The 27077-nt window shown below is 31.3% G+C and overlaps 4 protein-coding genes across 6 annotated transcripts; 2 read left to right on the plus strand and 2 right to left on the minus strand.

The window, feature by feature from the left end:
- Positions 1–336: 336 nt before the first annotated feature.
- On the minus strand, positions 337–2033 carry LOC116774420 (AP-1 complex subunit mu-1). The gene is made up of 2 exons (XM_032667149.2): positions 1875–2033; positions 337–1762 (listed from the first exon to the last, which is right to left on the minus strand). The coding sequence occupies exon 2, from the start codon at positions 1752–1754 to the stop codon at positions 486–488; it is 1269 nt and encodes a 422-aa protein (XP_032523040.1). The 5' UTR covers positions 1755–1762; positions 1875–2033; the 3' UTR covers positions 337–485.
- A 782-nt stretch (positions 2034–2815) lies between these two features.
- On the plus strand, positions 2816–11043 carry LOC116774396 (peptidyl-prolyl cis-trans isomerase D). The gene is made up of 8 exons (XM_061524828.1): positions 2816–3078; positions 3406–3543; positions 5017–5123; positions 5485–5667; positions 7547–7666; positions 8264–8420; positions 8676–8776; positions 9397–11043. The coding sequence occupies exons 1-8, from the start codon at positions 3006–3008 to the stop codon at positions 9649–9651; spliced, it is 1134 nt and encodes a 377-aa protein (XP_061380812.1). The 5' UTR covers positions 2816–3005; the 3' UTR covers positions 9652–11043.
- A 95-nt stretch (positions 11044–11138) lies between these two features.
- Positions 11139–20522, minus strand: LOC116774387 (centrosomal protein of 97 kDa). Its single transcript, XM_032667107.2, has 15 exons — positions 20366–20522; positions 20132–20289; positions 19734–19878; positions 18865–18980; positions 18450–18649; positions 18243–18326; positions 17176–17332; positions 17021–17099; positions 16755–16937; positions 15763–16288; positions 15314–15435; positions 14706–14791; positions 14009–14116; positions 13593–13660; positions 11139–13038 (listed from the first exon to the last, which is right to left on the minus strand). Exons 1-15 carry the CDS (start codon positions 20367–20369, stop codon positions 12942–12944), a joined length of 2133 nt encoding a protein of 710 aa, XP_032522998.2. The 5' UTR covers positions 20370–20522; the 3' UTR covers positions 11139–12941.
- A 380-nt stretch (positions 20523–20902) lies between these two features.
- On the plus strand, positions 20903–26430 carry LOC116774303 (GPI mannosyltransferase 3). Of its 3 annotated transcripts, none has more exons than XM_061524897.1 (10): positions 20903–20994; positions 21324–21593; positions 21689–21914; positions 22216–22363; positions 22632–22760; positions 23172–23324; positions 23467–23568; positions 23655–23834; positions 24768–24993; positions 25095–26430. In XM_061524897.1, the coding sequence occupies exons 2-10, from the start codon at positions 21330–21332 to the stop codon at positions 25176–25178; spliced, it is 1512 nt and encodes a 503-aa protein (XP_061380881.1). In that variant the 5' UTR covers positions 20903–20994; positions 21324–21329; the 3' UTR covers positions 25179–26430. The 3 variants fall into 3 exon arrangements, with proteins under 3 accessions (XP_061380881.1, XP_061380882.1, XP_061380880.1); XM_061524898.1 differs by having other exon boundaries at positions 20909–20989; XM_061524896.1 differs by having other exon boundaries at positions 20943–21005.
- The last annotated feature ends 647 nt before the right edge of the window (positions 26431–27077 follow it).

Below are 27077 nucleotides of genomic sequence, written 5' to 3' on the forward strand. Positions count from 1 at the left end.
GTTTTAAAATAATAAAATCCGCGTAGTATATCCGAAATATATCAGTTTCATTTAAAGGGCAAACATATAGCTAAATATTCAAGCGCAGATGGTGTTAAACATATGGTTTGAATTGCAATAGATGTTTTTATTTTATGTGTCTTATTATATCCATTCTGTACAGAAAGCAAAAGCCACTTATATACATTCATAACTATATTTTAAATGTTTTATAGTTGGCCTTTAGGTCGTTAGCTAGTTCAAATAACCCTTTTTTAAATTTTTAAATTTTAATATACATTATATTTCAAGCATTTATAACAATTACTAATGAGGAAAAAGTTAATAAAAATAAAATAAATAGTAAGACTTTATTAGTGTCAAACAACCTTAACAATAATACTTCAAAAATACAACTACATTAAAATTGAATATATATAATAATTACGATTACATACTAGTGCAACTTATATGTTAAAGGAATGTAACAAAGAAATGGCTGTGATTTAATTAGTCCTTAATTGATAGTCTCCGTTCTGAGTGATATATCTGACCCATGGCAGAGCTTGATAGCCACTTTTTTCAATGATTTTAAGATATCTAACTTGTATCCCGGAAGTGGTGAAGTATGGAATCTCAAATTTGACTTGAATAGGTGGTTTCCCATCTGTATCCTCGCACTCCACCGAAGGCAAACCAAAGTGAGCCCGCATCAAGTACTCTTTGCCGCCAGGGAAAGATTTTATAGACCAGGTTATGGCATTCTGTTCAGGTGTATATTTCACACTGCCAATTGTGGTTTTAAATTTAGGAGAATCAGCATCGGCTGGTACTGGTATGATTATCTCAACATTATTAGCAGTTGAACGTCTCTTGAATTGTGATTTAGCTTTGATCATGTATTCAACCCGGGAGTGGGCATGTCGTTCAATAACTGATTCAATCCAAATCAGAGGCTTAACATGAGTGTTTAATCTATATGACATGAGTTCGAATTCACCATCTGGTGGGATAAAAGATATAGTTCTGTCATTTTCAAATCTCGACAATCTAACACATTGATGAAATTTTACATCTTCCAATTCTACAGACTTAGATTTCCCTCTGCCTGTGCTCTCGAAAAGCACTTTATCATTTAATCCTAATCTTAGTTCAGGCATCCCTGATAAGTAGACCCTCATTTTGATTGCCCCTACAATCTCACTTCTCAAAACATTTCCATTGGAGTTAGCTAATAGATTAACTGACTCTATCACATCTAGGAATACTTCGTTTTTCCTGTATTTAATGCCTTCCGACCTCCACGAAACAGCATTGGTTACTGCCATTGGTATTCGTGGTTGCATTTCAAGTTTGTGACCCTCCTGGGTTATATATTCTTGTAGTATCTTGCTATCAGTGGTCTGTGGGTAACCAAAATCAAGTAACTCATCCATCAACTCATAGATAACAACAAAATTATCTCTAATACTCTCTTCTTCTAATTCTTTGAAGTACTCAGTCATAACCTCTACTATTTTGTAAAGAAATACAAACACAAGGGCAATGTTGGCATTCTTCTTTGTTGTTGATACAATGTAAAGATTATTAGTCTTAATATAAGCGAAAGTACATTCGCTTGTTTGCAGCAATGGTGTTAACATCCCTTCTTCCTCCTTCTCCATTAGAAGCGGCATGAACTTGTCGATAACACCCATATCTACATCGCCTCGGTAATTTCTCGATATGAGAACTTTACCTTTAACGTCCAATATGTAAATCGCTGACGACGACATTTTGTTAACTGAAATATAGTTATCAATATAATAGTGTCGATATATAATAATGTACACTTGGTCGAATGCTGTCAAAAAAAGACATTTAAAAATTCATAGCAAACGAAAAAGTCTACCTACTTCAAATAAGCCGCATTACTATTTACACAAATTTAATTAATGAAATTCCTAAATTCCGTACTGAAAATTGGATTGGTGACGCAATTAAGAATTTCTGTATCACTAGTTTAAACAACTGGACTTGACAAGTGACATTGAAAGCAGTAATTCGATAAAAAAAGTTACGGCTTTCTTATTGTGAGTAGTAAGTGGGTAAGGACCCGCCAAGTATCTATATTCCAACAATGACTAAAAAAAAGGAATTTCGAATTACAGTTCAGTATAAAGAGCCTTTTGTGTTCACTATTTCTTAATTGTATTTATAAGTAATTATATTAATAAATTAATAAATATAAAATACACAACAGTCATGTACGAAATTAATTTTAATATAATTCATTATAATATAAAAATAATAAATAAGACAGTAGATGCAAAAGTTTACAAACACGAAACCTTTGGTGGAAGGGGTATATTGTTATAGATACATCGTAGAGAAAATGAAAAAGTTTTTATAAAATTAAGAGAACAAGGGAAATGTTTTTATCTTAACCTTATGCATAAATAAAATCGACAAATAGAACAAATAGATCGTTTTATTGTATATCTACAAAAGATATAGACGAAGAATTCTCGATATTATCTAATGATGAGTATTCTTTTGAAATATCTGGTTTTATTTTCACCTTGAATAATTTCTTTTGTAAAATAATAAATCTAAAAAAACATAGTATACTTAAAGATAAGACAAGTATAAATTTAAGAAATTTAAATAAAGAAGTAATGATAGACAGAAAGTATTGTATAAATTGCAATCAATATTTTATTAAATTGGTTAATCTGTGTATATTCAACATCCCTGTATATTAATTGGAATAATAGTTTTATTTCTTGCAAACCTCTTCTAAAATTAAATTAAAAAAAAATTCTAAAGCTATGGAAAACTTTGTCTTTGACCAGACAAGGGTTTGCGGTAGGACCTTTCAATGGGTGTTTCTTTTGCTTTGTTTTTGTTTAGTTAACACAGGCATAAGTCATAACGACTTTTATCACACGAAATAAATTCAGAATGGTCAATTATGCTGTTATTTATATTTTCTAATTAAGATATTATTTTATAAATGGCTTTAGAATTGTGATATTGTGAAGATAATGATAACGGAGCTCCAACAAAAACACAGGAACCCTTTAGTATTCCTAGATATTTTAATTGATGGAGAGAAAGGTTAGTAATAACGCCCATATATGCAATATATATTCCAATTCTGATTTAATTAATGTTGTATTATTCTGAGTGTACCCTTATTTTGTATACAATGAGATGTTTTTGTCGCTCAAAATTTTAATGTTTTTCGTACAAAAACGATAAGTTCTTCTTAATTAAAGTTAATGCCCCCTTATTTTAAGCAAATTAAATATCCTAAACAATAATCTTCAAAACTTCTAGGAAAAAGGTATCTCCAACTGAGTTTGCTTTCAAGTTTAATTATGTATACCAAGCTTTTCTTAAAATTTATCGTAAAGTCACTTGATTGTTTTGTTGTCATTGCAGCCGGGAGAATTGTGATAGAATTAAGATATGATGTTGTGCCTAAAACTGCTGAGAATTTTCGTGCCTTATGCACAGGAGAAAAAGGGATTGGTATTCATGGAAAAGCACTACACTTCAAAGGAGTTAGATTTCACAAAGGTATTATATTTATTTATAAAATCAACTTATAAGTAAGCAAAAGTTCTGTAACCAAGAAAACTTCTTGTTTAAAATCTTTTTCCCCTAATTATTCATCTCATATGTAATCTATACTTATCACCTTATTGCCGTTTTGTTTTGTGTCTATGTCAGAAATCTGTGATAAAAATCATGCATTTTTCTGACCAGAACATCCCTTAACAAGGCAAAAATTTTTTTTAATATATTTTAATTTGTTCTCATGAGTTTCATTTATTCTTACAAAACCTTTAGTGTCCTTCTATTTGCTATTTGAGAATGGTACACAGATATTATTAAGCATTGTGTCACATTTATAATTCAAGATCAAATAATTAGTTAGAATACAAAAAAATTTTAGAACTGATAATACAAAAATGTGTGTATTTTAATGACAAGTACAAATTCTTCCGCATTTGTAACTACAAATATATTTTAAAGTAATTTTTTTGTAAGCAATCATCATTAACTTATCTCGTGAGTTGCACTTTGATCTATATTGTGATTTGATTAACATAACTGCTGTACACATTAAATGCTTTTCTTGTTATACAATTATCTATTTCCTTGGAAGTAAACATTAAAATTAATAAACTATTCTATGTTGTATTTCTTTACATAAAAATTGATATTTTTTATCTGTTATGTCTGTTCTATCAATTTTTATGTTCTTTTTTTAAATGTAAATATTTTGTTTCAAACATATATATAAGATATATATATATATATGTGTTTATGTGAACAATCATTTATAATTGTCATGTTGGCATTGTAATAAAATAATCAGTCTCTTTTAATTTCTCATTGTTTTGAGATGTTTGTTATTTTTTTTTTTAGAACAATAAGGTTTTTTATATTGTATTAAGAACACTGATTTATTGATTTTTTTTAAAGATCACGTTTTAAATTATGAAACTGATAATGGGACTGTTTTCAAATTATAAGTAATTATTTCCATTACAACAATATCCAGAGATGATGTATGATGCTTTTATCCCTAAATTAAAATTGTTATCTGTATATATTCGTTCTTCATATATATTTGTTATATCGTTAAGTTATTACTCAACTAAAGTAAATTTTAAAAGAGAAAATATCTATTTAAAATATTACTAATTTTTATTTTATATGATTGCCATATAATTTCAGATAACATAATCTAGTAGGTTTACAAGTTTTTTTTTTTTATTATAATAATTAAACTATCTTACTTGCTTTTGGTACAGCATCTATCAATCTATATCTGTTTCAGCATTATGTATTTCTTTTTACATTGGGGAAGGGATTTTTACTGCAGAACCGTAAATGGGTTACTCCCATTGACTTGATGGTGCTAATGAGTCGTTTATGATTTAAAAATGTAGACATACAAAATAAAATGTTAAAAAAAGCTCTTAATACTAGTAATACATGAACATGTAAATGAAATTTCATATATATTTATTTTTTTTTCAGCGATCACACAATTCATGATCCAGGGTGGTGATATCATACATGGTAATGGTACCGGCGGTGAGAGCATCTACGGCCTGACCTTCGAAGATGAAAACTTCAAGCTTATTGTAATATATTAGGTTTTTTTTATACTTTTGTTTGCACGCATATTTAAATGACTGTATGGATTCTAATAAAATAATATTATAACAATATTGAGCTAATATTGTAAATTCTAATGTTTGTGAGAGTGTATGTATGTTAACCTTTTATGAATTTATTAAGAAAATTACCAGTAAGAGCTTTTTCTGTATAAAGTCACTTGATATAGGCTATATGGCTCTGTCCGGTTATACATATCTGTTTGTTCAGCACCTTCTTTAATTTCAATCTGAACACAACAAAGAAATTTACGCTGACGAAGTCACGTGCAGAATTTAGTCCAAAAAATATACCGCGTTAATTCCATACAATTTCTTTTTGTTGTAGCATGAAGCAGGTGTCCTCAGTATGGCGAATGCTGGGCCAAATACGAACGGATCACAATTTTGCATCACCAGTGTGCCTTGTCCACAACTAGATGGCACTAACGTAGTTTTTGGACGGGTGCTGGCTGGCCTGGGGATAGTTCAGGAGATACAGAGCCTGTCCAGTGACGATACGCCCTCGGTCGTGAGTAACATTCATATCAGTAGGGACCTTAATAATTGGTCCAGATGTAACTTAATTACAAAATGTATAATATAACTTTAATTTTAAATGGTCCATATATATATATATATATAACATGAAATTGCAGTATCAGTTTGTAGTATTTAAATTAAAAATAAACACCAAATGGCATGAGTGACGTGCACACCATAGATGAAAATACCTTACCACCACTTACCTTATCCATACAACAACTTAACCTACATTGTTTAATTCTTATTTACATACTTAATCTACATTACGAAATACAAAATATTTATAGACATTTAAAATGACATTTGATTCACGATTTATTAAAAGTGCCAAGTATCAACGTAAAAACTAACATTTTCAACCGGCCACTGCTAGCTTCTAGCGCCGCTTCCCAGCTAGAGTTGTCAATTGACAATTGACAATTAACGCACTTTCTACGACATTTTAAACGATAAAAAGGATGCAGTGTTTGTCGGATACAACACATGCATGGGTTTTTTGCACTCACACATGCAAACATTGTCTTATACAACACGAGATTTGTAGATCATCCTTGAGTATTTTTGTATGGAAAATAAGTACCGAGTAGTTGTGCATATCGCCACTCTAGCGCCGCTTCACAGCCAGAGCGGTCGTAGGCACAACTACTCTGTGCTTATTATCAATACAAAAATTCTCAAGGACGATCTACAAATCTCGTGTTGTATGCAGGAAACATTTGCATGTGTGCGTGCAAAACCTATGCCTGTGTTAAGGTTCGAAGGGCACCGCTTCCTTAACCCTACTCGTTTAAAAAGTCGTAGAAAGTGTCAAACGAAACGGGACCATTTAATTAGTTGGTATACTCTTCTAATGCTTTTTTGCCATTTTTTATAATAATGTCTTTCTCAGTGCCAGTGAATAAGTTTTAATTAGGTAATGAGTGAATTTATTAACGAATTATGGAAAATTATAGTTGTAAGCTCGGTACTGCTGGTGTGTTTAACGAAATTAATTGTCGTTTGAATTTTGAATTTGTCGTTGTTGTTTGTTGTTGTTTGATGATAAAATTAAAACAATAACAAAGGGAAGGCGTGTGGCCAGTTGAGAGTGAACTAAAAGAAAGGTAATGTTATTCGTTTTAATAAAAAGTATTATGATAGTTTTAATTAGCAGGTTGAGTACACACAAATAAGTTATTTTGTTTTCCTTGTTTGCTGTTTTCAAATAATAATAATAATAAGATTGTTTGGATGTTCACTGGATATTCCGATTTAAATAACTTTCATAAAGCGGTGATGAACGATCGTAATCGTTTTAAGGTACTATCGTGGCTCAGAGGTAGTTGATAGATTTATAAAATATATAGTTGTTAGTTCTGATCGGCCTAGTGTAACTTTAGGGACGAATATTATCAATGTTGAAATGAAACGAATATTTTCGGATTACTTCGCGTATTTTATTATGTTTAAAAACTACACACTCCCGACGTTTCGGTTACTTGGCAGCAACCGTGATCATGGCAGACATCTCGTCTGCCCGTTAAAAATAATAAAATACGCGTCTTAAATCTTAGATCTCATTATTATCAATGTTTAAGAGAAGAAAATTATGATGAAAATTCGTATTTTTTTTTCCAAACATGCTTATCCTACCCCAAATCTCTGTGCACGTCCCTGAACGGCGTGATTCAAATACCTATTGTTACAATATTTTATATCAGCCTGGTTGATTCTACATTTTTTTAACTATTATTCTCAATATAGATAATAATAAATTATTGAAGCTAACATGTTATAATTGTTCTATTTATAATCTGTGCACATTGTTGACATTATGAGGCATTCGGTGCTAATAGTATTTATTATTGAATTATTTTGGTCAACAGGAGTGTGTGATCGATGACTGCGGTGAGATAGTGGACCTGGATACATGGGATGTTTGCTGTCAGGATGGAACTTTGGACAGATTGCCGGAACATCCCGAGGATATGAGAACAAACCTCACTGTGAGCTGGCTGTGCATAATACACATTATATAATAATCCACTAGGAAGTATCTATTCGTGGCTGTATACCGTCTAGCATAATTACAGACTATACAAAAAACAAATAAAACATATTGACTATATATTTTTTTATCATATTTTTTTACTTTTATTTTGTTATAACAGTTTAAACGAGAAGTACATAAATTATTATTATTATTCTCGTAACATCTCGATTGATATCCAACTGAGCAATATATCTTTGATTATTTGAAATTTTCTGAATTATATAGACAATATATCTTTTAATTTTAGTGGTTTGTTGTGTGTGTGTGTGTGTGTGTGTGTGCGTGCGTGCGTGCGTGCGTGCGTGCGTGCGTGCGTGCGTGCGTGCGTGCGTGTGTGCGTGTGTGCGTGTGTGTGTGTGTGATGTCATGTTAGTGTGCTTACAATTTACTTTAACCAATTTAATATATTTCTAATAGATTTTATAATAAAGATAAGATTTCTTTCCACACTTGCTCTCCGTATATACTGTGACTATCCATTGCTTTAGTTATATAAACAATGATTAGGCACTTGGTGTCACACTGGTCATATAATAATTATATCTTTCAGATGGACGAGCTCGTTGAAAGTATTCGCCGGGTGAAGGAGAGTGGTAATGATCTGTTTGGTGCGGGACGGTATAAGGCCGCTGCGAGGAAGTACCGGAAATGTAACAGATACGTCACACAGGCACAGGAAGTGGCAGCCAAGGAGGGGGATAAGTACCGTGAGCATGCATATTATATGCAGACGTGGCAAATTGAAGACAGTATGCTATGTAGAGCTTAGAAACTTCTAGAACGATGCTACCTTGATTAGGTTTAGCTTAAAGATTTAAACTATTACGAAATTTGGATTTAAATTTATTCCCCTATATAAAAATTATGGTTGTACCATATAGTTAAAATTTAAGTTTTTAATTTATTTCTGTGGCTCGATTCTATTCTAAGTGTTATATACCGCGTGTGTGTTTGTCCGTCAGTGAGCGAGCTGTCCTCGTGCGGTCGTCACTGTTGTCTCAACCTGGCGGCGTGTCAGTGCCGTCTGAGGGACTACCGCGCCGCCCTGAGCAGCTGCGATCAGGTCTGTCTGTCCGTCTGTTTGCATGCTCTTATATCAAAAACTTGAATATCGTTGATGTCTTTGTTACTTGCGACAGTACTAAAGGGAAGAGGATGTTTGATATATCGTTCACGTCCCTTATAGTGGCTTTGTATATGATCATAAAGCGGTGAAAATGTTGCTTTAAACATTTTTTACCTTGTGCTTATTGATATAAAGTATGTTATTCACTGGCGTTGAGTTTTAGTATATGAAGCAGATCAAAAGCTTCAGTTATATATACGAGTATATCTTCCCTTATCATTATATCTGCATGTAGTACTTGAGATGAATTCAATTAATTTCTTTATGGCAACATTGTAATTGTCTCACATTGTAACTTTTTTGTAAATTTGGCGAGGAACTAGTCAAAGTATTTCAAAGAAATAATTTTTTGCGCCCCTCGTTACCAATCTTGCAACTTGTTTCCAAGGACCCAAAAATTGTCAAAATTGTACAACCTATTTTCCTCATATAGAAACCTTCATAAAACCCCTTTTCCTTTGTTAAATTGTACTAAAAAGAATTCTTTATTAAATCGGCTTATAGCAAGACGGAAGGCAAGCTGTTCTCATGAATCCCACGGAATATGTCTCATTCAGGTACTCGACGTGGACCCCAAGAACGAGAAGGCCCTCTATCGCCGCGGTCAAGCAAACTACGCCCTGAAGAACTACGAGGCGGCTCTGAGCGATCTCAAGCTAGCGGATAAAGTTTCCCCGCGGAACAAAGCCGTCCAGAAGCTACTGGAAGAGGTCCGCGCGTCCAACAAAAACTACAACGACATACAAAAGCAGCGGCTGTCAAAATTTTTTCGTGACCAAAAAGAAAAAAACACAACGTTCGGACATCACTGAGATAAGATTGAATGTAGTTATATATAAAGTGTTCTGACCACAGAAATGTACGAATGTGATTCACTGAGCGTCGGACGGAGCGGTCCCTGGACCGGGGCGATGCATTTAAATTGATCGGAACTAGGGGTTCAGTGCTTTATTTTAAATATCCGAGTATAGTTAGTGATAGTGTCGTCATAACTAAAGGTATACTTGCTGAGCACTGCCAAGTGAACAACGTCGGTTCCGGAGCGTTCCTTCATATTTATCTTACTGATTTAGCTAATTTTATTTTTTAGGTAAATTGTTACGTCAATTACGCTATACCATGCGGGTGATGCAATATTGGCTCTATTTATAAGACAATAAAGTCCCAATTTACACGTATTGGCTTGTTAGTTATAGTTTACATTGTTGACGAGAGATGGTGCTTTCGTGTAACAGGCGGTTCATTACGCCGCGTCGTATTTTTATTTTAATATAATTAATTACATATATGATTATTATTATTATTTTTATATTACTTCGTTTTATCAAAATTCGTGTAGCATTCGAATAATACGACAAATATTGTTATGAGAGTTTTGAAATTTTCTGATGAACTCATAATATTTTCAGAAAATCAATTAAACAGCAATAATCCTTGTTTATTATCGAAACAGAAAATCAATATTTAAGTATCTTTCGATTACACGTTTTCAATGTTCGCTGATCTCTTATATGAATGTATTGAATATTTTTTTTACGGATTATTGTCGCGTGACTTATATTTTTGGATTTAGTTTTTTACATGATTATTCTGTATGTGTTTTTTTTTTAAATTCCTAACATTATTGTATACGAGGAGACGTTACTTAGTGATCGCGAGTGATATTTAGTACTGTAGATTAGGAACTCCATTGCAGTGTTCGGTTTCGGTAGGTTTTAAGTCGAACCCGTCACCTCCGCGCACATCCCGTTCACTCATGTTCAAAAATGACAACGTATTTAGCAATTCGCTCCCGATATTGCGCAGTTTGATACTCAATGTGATACTTGGTGTCCGACTCGACGTGGCTAGGTTAAGAGTTTTACATTCACATATGCTGTTTGCATGTTTATATATTTAGAGAATAGATCGCGGAGCCGACCCGCCTCGCCACCGAGGCGGCGGCGTTGTTGATATTACAATACTAGTTTTATAATGTACAGTGCGCCGCGTGTTGACATGTGTACGGCGCGGACGACTGTACGTCGCTTTGTCAGTTTTGACGATAGTAGCTTTAAAGTATCCAGCAGTGGAGCTAACATAGGCATAAGACATTAACATCTAAACCAGTCGCCGGCCACATCACGACTGTCGCCGTTGTATGATTCCACTGATTGGATTATTTTTTTTTGTAATAAGTATATAATAAATATACCGGGATTTGATTACACTCGTTTTATTCAAACAAGACCTTAACTTATTGATAAAATTAAATTACACATTAAATTTAAGCAGAAATGTATGAAATGAAACGCACATAAGATTTTTAAAAATGTTTTATAAAACAATAATACAGGCTATCAACGGACAACTCAAGGTGGGGAGGCGACACAGGAGACGTTCAGGACGGCAGACATCAAACTTAACTAGTAAACAGCGAATATCAAAACGAGTCCAATGAAAAAATTATAACGAGGAAAACATTAAATTTACCTAATAATTGTACATCACTCGACGAGGACCGACACTCACAGGGACCGACATACGACATACATACATATATTTTGTGCTCTCCTTACACTAGATTCGAAGCGAAGTGCGTCGCGCGAAGCATTTTTTTTTTGGTACTTTAAAAATAAAATCGTCAATTTAATGCCGTTAAAAAAAAAGAAATATGATCGTGTACTTTTTGTTGTAAATTGTTATATAAAATAAATATTAATTTCTAATTTTTGGATTATTGCAGATCTTTGGACAGGTTTCAGGGTGCAAATTTTTTACAATTCGCCTGTACTTATATTGAAATTAATAAAATAATAACTTCCTTAAGAATGCTCGTAAAAGTTGAACCCGACTGATTCGCGGACATCAACACATCAACACTACACATCTCAATATTCATATATTAAATAGAGAATCGGTCTAGTAAAACTTTTACAAACTTACAAAAATGACTAGTTCTTAATACAACAGTTAGAAAGAAAAAAAAAATACAATTCTGTGATTACGAAAAATTATTATCATCATTCAGAATATGTAGCTAACATTATTATAGAAAAAGATATATAGAACTTATTAATCCAGTGCTCGAGTAGCGGATACCTGGTCAGCTTACACATCCAGCTAACTGGGACATTCATACAGTGACTAAAAAAAATTATTAAAAAATCACAATAAACATTTCAATATTTCTACTAAAATAAGGCAATATTGGAGTTAAATTTAAAAACGTCAGATCCTAGAACCAGACCGAACAGTCGCGTTATTAAATTAATGATAAGCTAATAACAAGAAAAAAAAAACACCAAACTAAAAAAAAATAATTAAAACCTTATCCTTATGAGTGCTAGAATTATATTATAAAAGCTCTTTGATTTTGAATAAAAAAAAACATTAATTCCGAAAAACCAACATGGCCGCTCCATGTAAAAATTGCGCCATTAAGATGACAATAACAATAATTTTTTTTAAATTCGTTCTTGTTATTATTATTTTTTTATAGTAAACAATTGTTTTGAATTATTTATATATTTAAGGGAAAAAAAATGCAACATTTTCTTAAATACCTGAAATGTTATGGCAGTGTTAGTGCGAAATCTATGTTAGTTATCAACGAGATAACCGAGAATTAAGTGTGGCCATATAAAAATATTAATACTACAACGAGTGCTAAATTAAATCCTACGTCAATCAAATTTGTAATACATCAAATTTAAATTAAATCAAAATTCGATACACAATAAACAACCATCGTTTGTGACGAAAAATTAAAAAAAAAAAATTAAATAATTATGAAACAAAAGTCATTAGTATTGAAATTCTAATTAAAGTTAAAACGCTACAACACTACTGTCATGTGAAAAATATTATTAGAATGTAAGCTTATTACTAGCGATAGCGCGAGATCCCTTGTTTATTACAAGCCGAATAGCCGAAACAAGGCAACCGACGGTTCAGCTAATAAATAATAACGTCTTTTCAGCTGTCTTTCCGTATAAAGAAATATTAACATTGTATAATAACATAAATTCTTAGTTGTCTTTCTTTTAGGTTGCCTTTAAAAAAATATAGCAAGCGAAGCCACAGCAAAACGAGCTTTATCTTCGTCACAATAAGTTCCAAATCAGTCGGCCAACAATTCCCTTTCTTGATTCTCTATACTCTCCTCGATGATGGACTCGGTGCGCTCTATGGGAATGATTTCTGATTCAGACTTCTCACTGAAAAATATTTTTTAAAATAATTCATTATGATAGTGAATATATTATATAATCATGAAACCCATAAGGGCATGTAGATAATAAAAAAAAACTCGCATATATTACAGATATTGTTTTAATACTTAAGCCAAAGTAAAGAGATAATTTTGAACAACAAACAGTTGCTAGGCAACCCTGAACGAGTCAACGCCTCTAGCAAACAAGAAAACAAAACAGTTTATACGCAGTAAATAAAGTTAATTAATAATTAACTAAGAACTCTCAATTACCTTTCATTCGATTTACATATAAACTGAATGTTGTTTACATACAAACTTTCATGGATCTGTATGTAATGAAATCTTTTATATTACAATACAACCATAAACTAAATACAGACGAATTAAGAACCTCCTCCCTTTGAAGTCGGTTAAAAATAGCACTAGTAACTTTGTATGTATGTGAGGGTATGAGATATCCTAATATACATATATATATATATATATATAAGTATATATATATATAGTCCTATTTATAGCAATGGTTGTATTTCGTTGGAACAGTTTGATACTCACACGGTATCCGCACAATGAGCTGGTAGGGCTAACGACTGTGGTCTTTTCAGCCAACTGCAACGTTCCTCCTAATAAACAATGAATATATAAATAACTATAAGTATACTAGTTTTTGTCCGCATCTTTGTCTGCTTTTTTAGTGTCGTTTTCAATAAGGAATTAACATTAACATAATATAACAATTATTTTAACAAAATGTTTTATTAAATCAATCATCTACTTAGTATGTTTTAGTTGACTAAGCAACAAACTTCCTGACAAACGTTCATATTATTATTATTTTTATTAAGATACGAAATTACATAGAATATTTTAAATATTATTCCAGCACACATATTTAGTCAACTATGAATAAAACGTCAAAGTAAATTAAACCTTAATTCTATCTGAATAAGAGCTGTAATCATATTCTTCACCTGCGGTGTAATAACAGCTGTTATGTCCGTCTGTGTAGCGACTTGAGCCTCACCAGTCCGACCTACTGCCCGGAGGACATCCCTCATACAACCTTGGAGCTCCACTACCTGATATATACACAACACAATGAACTAACAATACATTAAAGCAAATTCGTATATATATATATATATATATATATATATATATATAATTCTATGGTAAGTCTACGGTATTTATATATCTATGGGATTAAATTATACTTTCTGGTATAGGCTTTAGTTCATACAGGACAGTCTTTATAACATAGTATTATTAAAGAAAATTATTAATACATCCATTTCTATATAATTGTATGGTGTCCAAATTCTAAAGACTTATGACACCCTAGTATACACAATACTAGTTAATAGCTTATATAAAAAAATCTATGGTCAATATAACCAGAGACTATTTAATTTTTGAATATATCATCTCTAAGAAACTATTGTTATACTTTATATAGATTTAAAGAAATAACTCATTAATCATATACAAACAATGTATGCTTATAATAAAAAAAAATAAACTGTTAAATAGTTATAACATGTTTGTATAATACATACATTATATGAGAAACCAACTTTAAAAAAAAATCAATAGATTTTAATAACACAATTTTACTGTATAATAAATATTTAATACAAATGTAATCAGCTGAGCTGAGCTGATGTGTACCTGAGCTTGCAGCGACACACAGGTTTCTGTCAACTGTCTGAGAGCCTCCGAGTTATCCTCTGAATCCGAAACTCTATGCTTTGGATCTGAAAATTAAGAACACAACTTTAGCTAATACATATATCATGCTATACTATGTTATAAGGGCGACATCGTCTGCAATGTTTTTTAAGTTTCGATATAAAATTAAAAAAATATATCTTTGTGTCTTTTGGTGATTATTTTTGCTATTTCTATGCTAATTACATTAAATACAAATTACTTAAGTTAATAAAAATGAAAATATTAATCTATATTTTTAATTCTTTTTGGAAAGGGAAATATTAAAAGTTGAAATTTTATAAATAAATTAATAATATAAGTTACAAAACTAATCATAATATCCGAAAAAAAACTACATTAACAAAATGAAAATGTTTAAATAAACAGTAAGACTTACTTATAAAATAAGCATACTAAGACAAGACCGGTACAAATTTAATTAAATATATTTTTGGATGCCATTTTAGTTAAGGGGTCATTGAACTTTTTATTAAATTTCCATATACCTATGACTTGTATGATAAGTATCTAATACTTAATATGTATACTATAGCTTCTTCTCTCACCAGTAGTCTGTAGAGTGGAGACTTTCTTCCACAGTGCGTTGATGGCCTGCATCTGTAACTGCTGTATCTTCCTCTCACTCTCCAGAGCAGCTTTAGTCGCTTCCATATCACATGTGAGACGTCTGGTTGAGACACGAACATTTTGTATGGGCATTACAATATGTATGAACAGATTGTGGAAGGAGTGAAACTAAAGGTCCCTTGAGAGTACTCCAGACTTTCATCAAAGAGATGAATGAAATTTTGTTTCGTGTAAAATTGTTCATCAAAATGTTCATAGCAGTTTTAGTGTTACAGCCAAGTTCGTTTGTTCAAATAAAATAACACATAAGACTATAGTCTTGCATAAATCTTGAATTTAAGAACATTGACTGGCAGTATCGTAGTTTACCCGAGTTACCCCTGAATGAAAAGAGTAAAAAAAGGGTGAGTATACCCTAGGTACTCACTGTATATGCTGCCTAGCTCTAGCAGCTTGTATAGCATGTAGAATCCTCAGCGTGTCTTTATTAAGATTCCTACTTCTGTATCCCCTCCATATCTTCTGTATCGTGACGGCCGCCATGTTTTCCACGCTCATCTTTTTCTGCCGCCTCTGATTGGACGCGAGCTTTATCACTTCCAGCTTATCTTGGTCGATATCTTCTTTGTCCTTCACTCCGTTTAATTTCTTGTCAGCTTCGATCTTAGTGAGACTTCCTTTCCTTTCTATTTTGGGTTTCATTTTGGGGGACGAAGTGTTGCTTTTCGGTAACTTCGGTGATCCCTTTAGTTTGCATATCTGTCTTTTCTCTTCCGTAACGCTACTGTTACTGGACTGTGAGGAGGTGTTGGATAGGTTGTTGTTGGTTGTCTTTGGTATTGTCTTCTGTATGTCGTATATCGGGTCCTGGTAGTCGGGACTCATTAGTGACTCCGGCACGGGAACCATTTTGGACGCAGCCTCCAATGGCTGGTTCATTACTTTTGGTTGATCTGGAAATGTGAGATGATTTCATAAAGAAGCAATAACTACAAATGCATTTAGTTTATTCCTTAAAGATTGAAAAGTATAGAACGAATGAAATGAATGAAAAAATATTTAAATTACAGTATGATTGAAACTTATGAAAAAATATAAAAATTATTGAATGAATGCAAAAAATGAATAATTATAGAATGAAAAATATATTGCGTGACAAATAGTTTCTGAAGCTTATCTCCAAGCACCGTGTTACGGAAGTCCTATACATATATCTTCACATACATTTTCCTCCTGAAGCTATTTTAAAGATTTCTATTACATTTTTAGTATAAGTCTTTGTAAGAATTGACACTTTACATCTCGATCACACCTCGATCACCTATATATATTCGCATATATATTATTTCACAAACAGCTGTTCAATACACCTGGATCATATCAGATGGCCGGTCTATATTAATTACACACATAATATACCTGTCTTTTCTCGTCTGTCCGTCAGTGTGTGTGTGACGGACTGTGACATAGCTGCCGGGAGGGTGGGCGGTAGCGGCGACGATGACGGCAGGTCTCCAGAACAGCTGTTACTCATCACACGAGAATGACAGCTGGAAGAGAGCCTATCCGGAGAACGACCCACGTAGCGAGACGACATACGAGCTAAAATATATAAATACATATACATATATATATAATTTTCATGTCCATTCCAATAAATACTCCACTAGTTTTAAATAACTTACACTGCATTCTAGGTGACTGTATCCTAGATTTGATGGGACTATGATTTTGATCTTTCAGCTGTTGTTGGTGATGTTGAGCCTATAATGGAATTATATAGCATTTAGTACAAAGTGTTCTTACAGATAGTAAATTTTAAAGCCATTTTAGCCCTTACCTTGCTCAATATAAGTCTCAATTTCCTCTGATCCTCCGTCTCCAGCGCGTCCGCCGTAAGAGGACACGTGGCCGCGAGATATTCACAAAGTTCCTTATGTTGACCTGGCTGAAATATTCGACCCTTACCCTGACTGTATAACCACTCTGCTTTCAAACTGAAATATTCATATTGTAATGAGATCTCAGACTTTCGACATTTTCCATATATAAACTAATATTTTGGGTTTACTACGCGTTATTCTATTATTTTTAAAACTACATACTCTCGACGTTTCGGTTACTTTGTAGCGAATGGATTGTCATTTACTTCGTTATTTAAATAGAATATTCATATTAGTTTTGACATTTGACAGTTTTAGACAAAAACTTCGATAATTTAGTTAATAAATATGGAATGTACAATTATTTTTCATTTATTTAAAGGCTATACAGTTAATTCGTAGTGTTAGTACTGACAGATAAGATGAAAATGTCAAGTCGTACGTAATTTATCAACTACCGCCAATAATTTATGAATACACGAAGTCGCACATATTTTTTCTACTGACAGATGAAAATTGTTCGTGTGAAAACTATTTTTAAAGTACATATTATACGTAAAAATCCTACTTAGTTAAAATAAAAACCTTTCGACTAAATTCCTTACATGTGTTTAGAAAAGGGCCGATACTTTTAAACCGCTAGATCAATTACCAATTTAACACAACATAGCTAAGAACCAAAACAGAGATACTGACTTTCAGATGAAAAAACCGCATCGATGTAGGATGAACAGTTTTAGGGCTACGACGTCACAGACATACATACACACATACACACGCACAACCAAAACAGTACGCATAGTTCAATTTTATCGTTACACACACACACACACACAGCTTCTTATTGAATACACATTATTACTATAAGGTGTGATGATTTATCACAGAAAAACTTATAAAACTCCTTATGAAGGAGGATTAAACGACGATGAATATTGATGAGTCAAAGTAAAAATAACTGTATTCAATAAAATAAAATAAAAATATATACAATATAATTATCCACATTAAATAACAAACTCACCTCTCTATTGCACTAACTATGAATCCGTCAATAGATTTGACACTCATGATCCAGTTCAGAACAAATGGACGGTAATCAAAACCTCTGATGAATTACGGTTAAGAAATATACATAAAACCTTCTTACATAGATTAAAAAATATATATTAAACATAAATTATTCTGTACTTCATATATAATCTATAAATAGTAAATAATAAAAGGATACAATTTATCCTTCCCCGCCATAGCCACACAGGGGTTGCCCTGTATGGTGAAACTCTCCAATTCCGATAGATGAACCAAATGCGACACTTCATTGAGATCTTGTATGTTGTTGTGTGCCAACCCTAGAGTTAGGAGGTTGGTGGGGAAGTAACGGTCACACTGACGGAGATCCATTATACGGTTACGTTCCAGATTGAGATGCTGTAGTAGAAGATATATACATATACTATATATAATAGATTATATATATAAAAATATACATAAGTATACACTGTTCATACATTTATATCTTTTTATATAGTACCTCTTTGAAAAATAGACGACAATATTGTTTCTCTCAAAGTAATAACAAAAATTGATTGGAAATATTATCTGATGTATATACATACTTTATATATATCAGAATACATACATACCTTCAAACATTTCAAGTAGGATATATCAGCGATATACGATATCTGGTTATTTGATAAATCAAGATGTTCCAAATGTATATTGTGATTAAGATGTTCTATTGATTTGATGCTGTTACCTTTAATATATTAAAAAAATAAATCACCATAGACAATATATCATTTTGTAAGAAAATATCCTCACTAGCAATTCTTTAATAATGAACAGCCAGAGAAAATATTTGTTGTTATACATGTGTTTTAAAAAAGGTTATATATCAATTTTAAATTATATATAACACAATAAGTAATAATACATTCTTATAAGATTATTAGTTTCTAACTTATTACATACATTGGTAGTCTCCTGCCAATAATGCACCGATAGGATAATTTAAACTAAGATTATGCAATAGTGACATTATATATTATTTATTACAAACAGGAAATCTATAATAAAGCTTTTTATTCATAGTTTAAAAATATACACAACATATAGTGTGGAGCGATTCATTGTTATAATTAATCTATATCTTTAAATAACTATTTCAATTGAATTTTCTTTAACAAATCATAAAAAAAAAAATTTAAACTTATTTATGGGTTCACAAAATGTGTGCCAAATGCTCAATCTAATAAGATTATGTAACAAAATAATGTACTGTGTGACAAGTGACCGTTGTGCTAGTTAAGGCATGTTTGTGGTATGTAGCAAATTTCTTTTGATGGCCTCTAATTGGCGGAAATTTCTTAAGCATTCATATGAGTAGCTTTTAGTAAAACCTAATAAAACACCACATATTTGGTACATTTCCTATGCTACTTTCACTATAAGAGTAATCCTGTACTGAATGTTTTTAATATAATGTTATGGAGACAATTTCCTTACTCACCAGCTAATTTCAATACTTTCAAGTATATCAAATCTTTGAGACCCTCTATCTGTAGTATTCCATTATTGTTGAGAGCCAGCACCCTGATGTTTGTGAGTCTAGATACACCATGCATACGCAACAGAAAATTATTGCATATTGACAGCTAGAATATAAAATACATACAAATTATATGTGGATATAAATATTAGTGAATAAATTCGTTTCTAACTCGTTAATCATAATCAAATTATTGATAGACAAAACAGTGTACATGAAATATAAATGTAATGGATTTTTTATAATATATCATTTCTATTTAGAATCAAGTTGGTATTTATGTAAAATATTTTTTGGAAAATATGGGTTTGTAGTCGTTTTGCCTTACAATTAACATAAATGGGAAGGATTGTACATACGTTTTCAACTCGTTGATAGGAATCAATGTTTTCGATACGCTGCAATTCATTTTGATCGAAAATCAAATTGATTACAGTATCAGCATCCTCAGCGTGCGCTTTCTCTATTTTCTTAAGCCCACGCTTAGATAAATCAAGTGTTTCATTGTTCGACTTGTCTAGAAATCGTAACAAAAATCGTGATAATTATTGAACATTCAACTTGATACATTAATAGTTTTTTAATGTACTTACCCATATTTTAATTTTTTTTTAGCATATTTTAATTTTAAATTATGGGAATGTTTTACTTTGCCCAAAATCAACAATCATAAATGAACGTTCGGAACATCAAAACAAACTATCCTTCATTGTCAATTAAGCATTTGTAAATTTTGTTATTGTCAAATTTATATCTTTCTTAAATAAATGTTAAAGGTAAATATTTATGACATCATGACTTTATTTTTTATGTATATTAACAATTTTACAAACAATATATACGTATTTTATTTGCCACGCCTTTCTTAATGTACTTACAATTACATTTTGATTACAAGTTTTAGAACCATCCTGAGATGACATTTATGATTTCTAATGCTTCGTTCTATAAATTCTGACAATATAAGGTCAGTTTCAAAAATCTGAACGCATCTATAGCGTTGCAAATAAGTTTAATGCTTTTAATAATATTTATATTTATATAGGAAATTAAATTTTAATAAATGTTAGGGTACACTATTTATTATTGTAACGCAATAATTTCATGTTTTTAGGGTATAAATTTTTCAATTATGAATACCGTTATTTGATAACGCCGTAAAAATATAGCTCTATTCGTAAATCGCAGTGGTGGTCACTGGCATATAGTATACACTGGTGAGGTTAGCGTTAGGTATTATTATGAAATACTTGGTATTATCGTTTAAATATACAAAATAAACAGGCTTTTTCTATCAGCTCATATTCTGAGTGGGATCTTAATATTTTAGGATCAATTTTATGTCACTATTAATTCATTATAAGTTAAATTAAAAAGGACGCGATAGTTGACATTTGAGACAAACTATGCACAGTATTATAAATTTTAAATAATTGAACTAATATATTTGTTATATTTACTGTGTAATTGGAAAAGCCTTACAATTATAAATTATGTGTTAGCCACGTTTTGAAAGTCTATTTATAGCTGATATAGAGTAACCTCTTTTAGGCGGGAATGGCTTTGGCAAAGGGCCTGAGGCCCGTGCAGGTTGGGGCAGTAATATTGGCGGTGCGTATTTTATCCGTGTTCCTAGTGCAAACCTGGTATGTGCCGGATGAGTATTGGCAAACCTTAGAAGTGGCACACAAATATGCCTTCGGTTATGGAGCCCTGACTTGGGAGTGGCAAAAGGGGATACGAAGCTATCTGTACCCCAGTGTAGTCGCTGTGCTTTACTCCGTGTTGAAATTAACTGGCCTTGATTATCCAAATGTTGTGGTATGTTAACTGTCAGATCCATTAAAAATCCTTAGTTAATAACTAGCTTTACTCTTCATAATATTTATAAAACATATTCTGAAACTTTTTTTTAGATAATTCTACCTCGTATTCTGCAAGCAATCATTAGTTCTATAGCTGACTACAAATTCTACAAATGGACTGGAGGTCGTAAATGGGCATTGTTTTTGATACTTACATCCTGGTTTTGGTTCTATACTGCCAGTCGTACACTGTTACAGACCTTGGAAACAGCATTTGTGGCCATAGCCCTATCTGTATTTCCATTCAAAACTGGCAAGCTTGGATATTATGAGAAAGGTATGTGCAATCATTAAAATGTACCTAATTTAAAACAAGAATAAATACATATTTAAAATATATACAACAAACCTGCATAGTATAATTATCTCCAAAGCTTCTGAACTTATCAAACAATGTAAGTCATAAATTTGTTCATATATAATTACTATCTTTCTATTATACCTATGTTCTATTTGTAATATACGTATCAAGACTGAATGATGGAACATAATATTATTAAGTGACCTTATAATATTTAGCCATACAGAGTAAGTATGAGTAATATATATTAGTATATTTTTTATAAATAATTTTTCAGAAAGTTCAACATGGTTATGGCTGGCGTGTGTGTCCATCTTTGTTCGGCCGACCTCAGCTCCATTATGGATAGTGCTTGGAATTTACAATATGGCTACAACCAACCAAGGAAGGATTGAGTTGTTATTGAAGACCTATTTACCAATCGCGTTAGTATATAGCCTTATACAGATATTGTAAGACGGAAAAAAGTTTTATACACTGGATTATATATACATAGACTTGATACAGTTTCATACTTCTACATTACTAGGAAGATTATTATTTGTTATTATTACATGAAAATATTATTAATGATGTACACAATTTATCTCTGTAACTTACATAGTATATGGTATTATAATTATTTTAAATTAAAATTAAAATGCTAGTACTCTTTAAAGTAATTTATATCTATATGAAATAAAATCTTTTCAGTTTTATATGTGGTGTTGTGTTGGTCGGACTTGATTCCTACCTGTATGGCCGCCTTATTGTAACTCCGTGGGAGTTCTTCAAGTATAACGTCCTCGGCGGTGTAGCTTCATTCTACGGAGAGCATCCATGGTTTGTTCACAATAAACATTTATGTTTATACATACATAGAAATTGTCATAAAATTTTGGTCAAAACTATAATCATATGTATTTTAGTATATTATTGGATTATAATCCAAAAAAGCTATGATAGGCACTATTTACATTTGTACAGTAAATTTAACTTATTAACATAAAAATTGTACTTTAATATTTCCTGAAGTATATAGTTGCAAACAAGTTTTAAACATAATAAGTATGGTAGATTTGTTATAATAAAAAAATATATATATTTTTTAAAAATATACACAGTATTAAATGATATATAGTTTTTTTTAAGGAAGACAGCATGTGTACAACCTTCCAAAGCTAGTCAAGCATTTATGTAGCTATTCATATTCTGATATCCCAACTATATACTACAACCTTTTTATACTTTCAGGCATTGGTATATAACTCAAGGATTGCCAGCGATACTTGGTATAAATGTGTTGCCAGTTGTATGGGCTCTATATAAAATAATATCCCGTCCAAGTGAAAATAAGATGGGGTTATTGTTGATTACTGCTGCTGGCTTACATGTTTTATTACATAGGTAATATTTTTATAATTTAAATAATATTCTAATATTTTCTTTTACACACACATGCACAAAAATATACACACACACACACATATATATATATTTGTATGTATGTGTGTATATATGATTTAGCTTCATAATTTAATTGTTTCAGTTTCATACCTCACAAAGAGTTTCGGTTTGTGTTGCCGCTGCTACCAATACTGCTGTATTTGGCCCAAGATGTTATTGTACCGTGGAGTAGAAAAGCCAAGAAGTAAGTTACAACATCTATAATCTAATATGTTTATATTAAATACATATAATATGCTTATTACATCTTTGTGTATTTTATTTTTACAGGTGGCAATTATATGGTGTGACAATGCTCATGTTAGTTGGTAATTTACTGCCAAGCTTGTACTTCGGTGTGATCCATCAAGCTGGTACGTTGGCGGTGATGCCGGTGTTGAGGGAATCCCTAACAGAGAACCGATCGTCTATATTATTCATGATGCCATGTCATTCAACACCTCTGTACAGGTGATTATGGTTTAGTTATTTCATATATAAAAAATAATAATAATAATATTTTTTTTATTTTAATCACTACATGTAAATATAATTTTCATAATAAACATATCTAGAGATTTTCTTTATTAAATTTGCTACTGAAATTCTTATTAAAATTGGTTCAGGCAGGCAAAAATTTAATTGGCCTTACGCCATGTCTTATTTTAAATATACAGCATGTTTATTATTGCATATGGATAGTAAATATTGTACATATATATAAAAAACTTCGCGCGGAAGAAGTAAAACTTCGTAATGTTGGAATGAAAACAGGAGGAGCTAGAAATTGATTTTTAAGGAATTTTTAATGTTTCTCTAAGACAAACTTTATTAACATTACTAACAATTTACAATTGACAAATCCATTTAACCTCGCTCCGTCTCTTTCTATTCCACCCCCCAGGAGCGTTGAATGTTTAACGCAACCTTGTCGGAAGTCGCATTAGAAGTTTCACTTCAATAATTAAGATCGGACCACCATTACAATTTTAGGGCCGGAATACGGAACCCATGTCCTCAAGAAAGGTTCGGTACAGAAATGTTGAGGTCACTTCACTCAACTTGTGTCGATAGCTTTTTAAAAATACGAAGTTGCATCTCCTAGTTATAATGAAAGTGAAAGGAACACTTGATGCAACAATTAATAAAATAATCCCGAAAATTCCCTTTGCGTTTCCATAATAAAATATAGTTATGAATTTGTCCATATTCTGTGTCTAGGATTATTAAACAAAACTGAGACTCAAAAAAATATCAAATATTATTTTTATTTTATATAAAAGAAAAACAACATTATATAAAATAGAGCTTTCGGATCATAAACACTCAGTATAAGGAATCGATATATACGGCAGTAGAAGTAAGTAACATTTAAAAGCTAAGTTGAATCTATTTCGTTTACAGTCACTTACATCGCAACGTATCAACTCGTACTTTGGACTGTTCCCCTCCACCTGAAGGTCGGACGTGTGAGTCAGAGGCGTTCTTCATGAATCCGAATCGTTGGTGGAACGCGGAGTACGCACACAGGCAGACGCCCAGTCACCTCGTGTTATTCGACGTACTAAAGGGCAGGGTGGACTCGCTGTTACAGGGTTACGACTTAATACAAAGGATAAATCATACTCAGGTAAATTACGAATATTAATGTAAACACGCACACACACATGTGTAAAGTTTAATGTCAACAACAAAGCAAAGGAAATATATTTATCTTCTTACTATTTTCAGTTCCCACAAGGAGAAGTCGGAGAAAAGGTGTTAGTTTACAAGAAAAGGACTCAGAAGATACAAGCGGACGAAATAATACATTGACGACCATAGAACTTAATAGACAAATGTTCTTATACACTTTTACAAAATTGGACCTTATAGCAATACAAATAATGTCCATTTTATAGTTTTATAGATGCAGTGTTACTAATATTTAGAGATGAATTTTTAATATACAACATGCGTTTTGACATTGTGCCAGTTGAGGTTGTATTCGACAGTATTTATATGATTTAAATTATAAAATTCAAAAGCAATAATTTTAACGATAACGTTATGTTTGATGGAATAGTGTCTTGACATTTCGTTGCCTTTATATATATAAATTCTTTATATAAGATAATCATATATTTTAATAACATAACTGCGGAGCATTTCGATTAATTTTAGGATGTAATTATTATCATAATTATTTATTACAAATATAATTCGATTAGTACAAAAAATAAACAAAAATATTGAATACAGGATGATTTCCATGACTGTGTGAACTCGTGACATATTTCCACTTGCCAAAGCCTGTAGTTTAAATAGCTGCTGAACGTTTCCACCGAGACGATGTTGAAGGAAAAGCCATCTGAGTATAGAATAGTTTTAGTTGTAATTTATTTCATAGGATCAGACTTCTGTAATGTTTGATATGAATTATCTGTGCTGTGTTGTGCCGGGCACAGATTATAAAATTTATCTATCAATGCAATATTAATTTTAAATTTCAGATAAATCACATTATATATTGGGGTCATACATAGGGTTTTTTTTCCATATTGGTAATTGACATCACTTCACATAAAGAGAGTCTGGTTCGACATATATATTTTATTTTTTTGGATATGGTTAATGCTTTATGAAAATTTTGCAATTTATTATAATTTTCTTAATTTCCTTAACTAACTTTTGTATTAGCATAGTGTAGTATAGGTAACTATTGCTTGCTCAATATCAAAGACGAGTATTTTATGACTATTTTTCATAAAATTTAATTATTTTTTTTATCTATGTCTTACGGTTTACGTATTTTCTATTTTTTTTTATTTAATCTATGCTTTCATTCGCACACAATTATTATTTTATCAGTTTAATAATTATTATAATTTTATTTTATTGACATTTATTATTGAATTTTGTTTTAATTTGTCAGATGCTATGAATATTTGTTGAAAATGCGTAAATCGTGTTGATTTAAGAATAATTTGGAGCAATTTTAACTCGGTAAATAGTTACGTTGTTTTCGTATAAGTAAGAGATGTCTTCTATGTGAAGTGTGAAATTTAATAAAGATTTTTATTTTTAATTGGTTTTATTTATAATAAAATAATATGAATACATAATGAATGCAAGGAAAGTTGACTCAAGATTTTAGGATCAATAATAATTAATTATCATCGGCTCCACTTTAGTCTATTCAAAGTATATTCGTGTTTCCTGGATTTTATAATTTTTTTTTTTAGATTAATTCTAGGACATTTTTATTAAACGCTGATAGGCTATTGGGCAGTATATTATATTAACAATTTTTCGTTACTTTTCTTAATAACACAGTAAGTGCGTTTTTTTGTTTTTAAATTAAAAGCCTAACTTTTTAAGATCGCGTGAAATTTAGATGACTTCAGTTACGACACAATGTTATGATGTAAATGAAAATAAAAATTGGCTCTTACAATTTTTCTATAGTTTTTAAAAAGAGCGGAATTCAGATAAGTCCATTTTAATACTGCTTCTCTAATAAATAGTCTTGAAATATTTAAATAAATTTATGGGAAGTAAAACAAAAATCTCAGATAATATTATAATTAATAATTTAATTAGCTAACTTTATGTTTAATAATACATAAATATTGTGACGAGTGATGTCATTAAAAAATACTTTTAAATATAAGAAGTAATTATAGTGATAAATATTTGTCTTTTTTTTCGAAATAAGTAAAAGCAGGTTCGATT

Source organism: Danaus plexippus, chromosome 26 (assembly GCF_018135715.1).
Source record: "Danaus plexippus chromosome 26, MEX_DaPlex, whole genome shotgun sequence".
Taxonomy (NCBI): Eukaryota; Metazoa; Arthropoda; class Insecta; order Lepidoptera; family Nymphalidae; genus Danaus; species Danaus plexippus.

Bases quoted from the DNA above. Each gene is read 5' to 3' on its own strand.
- LOC116774387 (XM_032667107.2), bottom strand. The intron at 17,333-18,242 runs GTGAGTTTGTTA...TGAATATTTCAG, and splicing joins ATAGTTAGTGCAATAGAGAG to TTTGAAAGCAGAGTGGTTAT. The intron at 13,661-14,008 runs GTGAAGAATATG...ATTGTTTATTAG, and splicing joins CAGCTGTTATTACACCGCAG to GAGGAACGTTGCAGTTGGCT.
- LOC116774420 (XM_032667149.2), bottom strand. From the start codon at position 1,754: ATGTCGTCGTCAGCGATTTACATATTGGACGTTAAAGGTAAAGTTCTC.
- LOC116774303 (XM_061524897.1), top strand. From the start codon at position 21,330: ATGGCTTTGGCAAAGGGCCTGAGGCCCGTGCAGGTTGGGGCAGTAATA. The intron at 21,915-22,215 runs GTATGTGCAATC...ATAATTTTTCAG, and splicing joins GCTTGGATATTATGAGAAAG to AAAGTTCAACATGGTTATGG. The intron at 23,569-23,654 runs GTAAGTTACAAC...TTATTTTTACAG, and splicing joins TGGAGTAGAAAAGCCAAGAA to GTGGCAATTATATGGTGTGA.
- LOC116774396 (XM_061524828.1), top strand. From the start codon at position 3,006: ATGATAACGGAGCTCCAACAAAAACACAGGAACCCTTTAGTATTCCTA. The intron at 5,668-7,546 runs GTGAGTAACATT...TTTGGTCAACAG, and splicing joins GTGACGATACGCCCTCGGTC to GAGTGTGTGATCGATGACTG. The intron at 8,421-8,675 runs GTGAGCATGCAT...TTTGTCCGTCAG, and splicing joins CAAGGAGGGGGATAAGTACC to TGAGCGAGCTGTCCTCGTGC.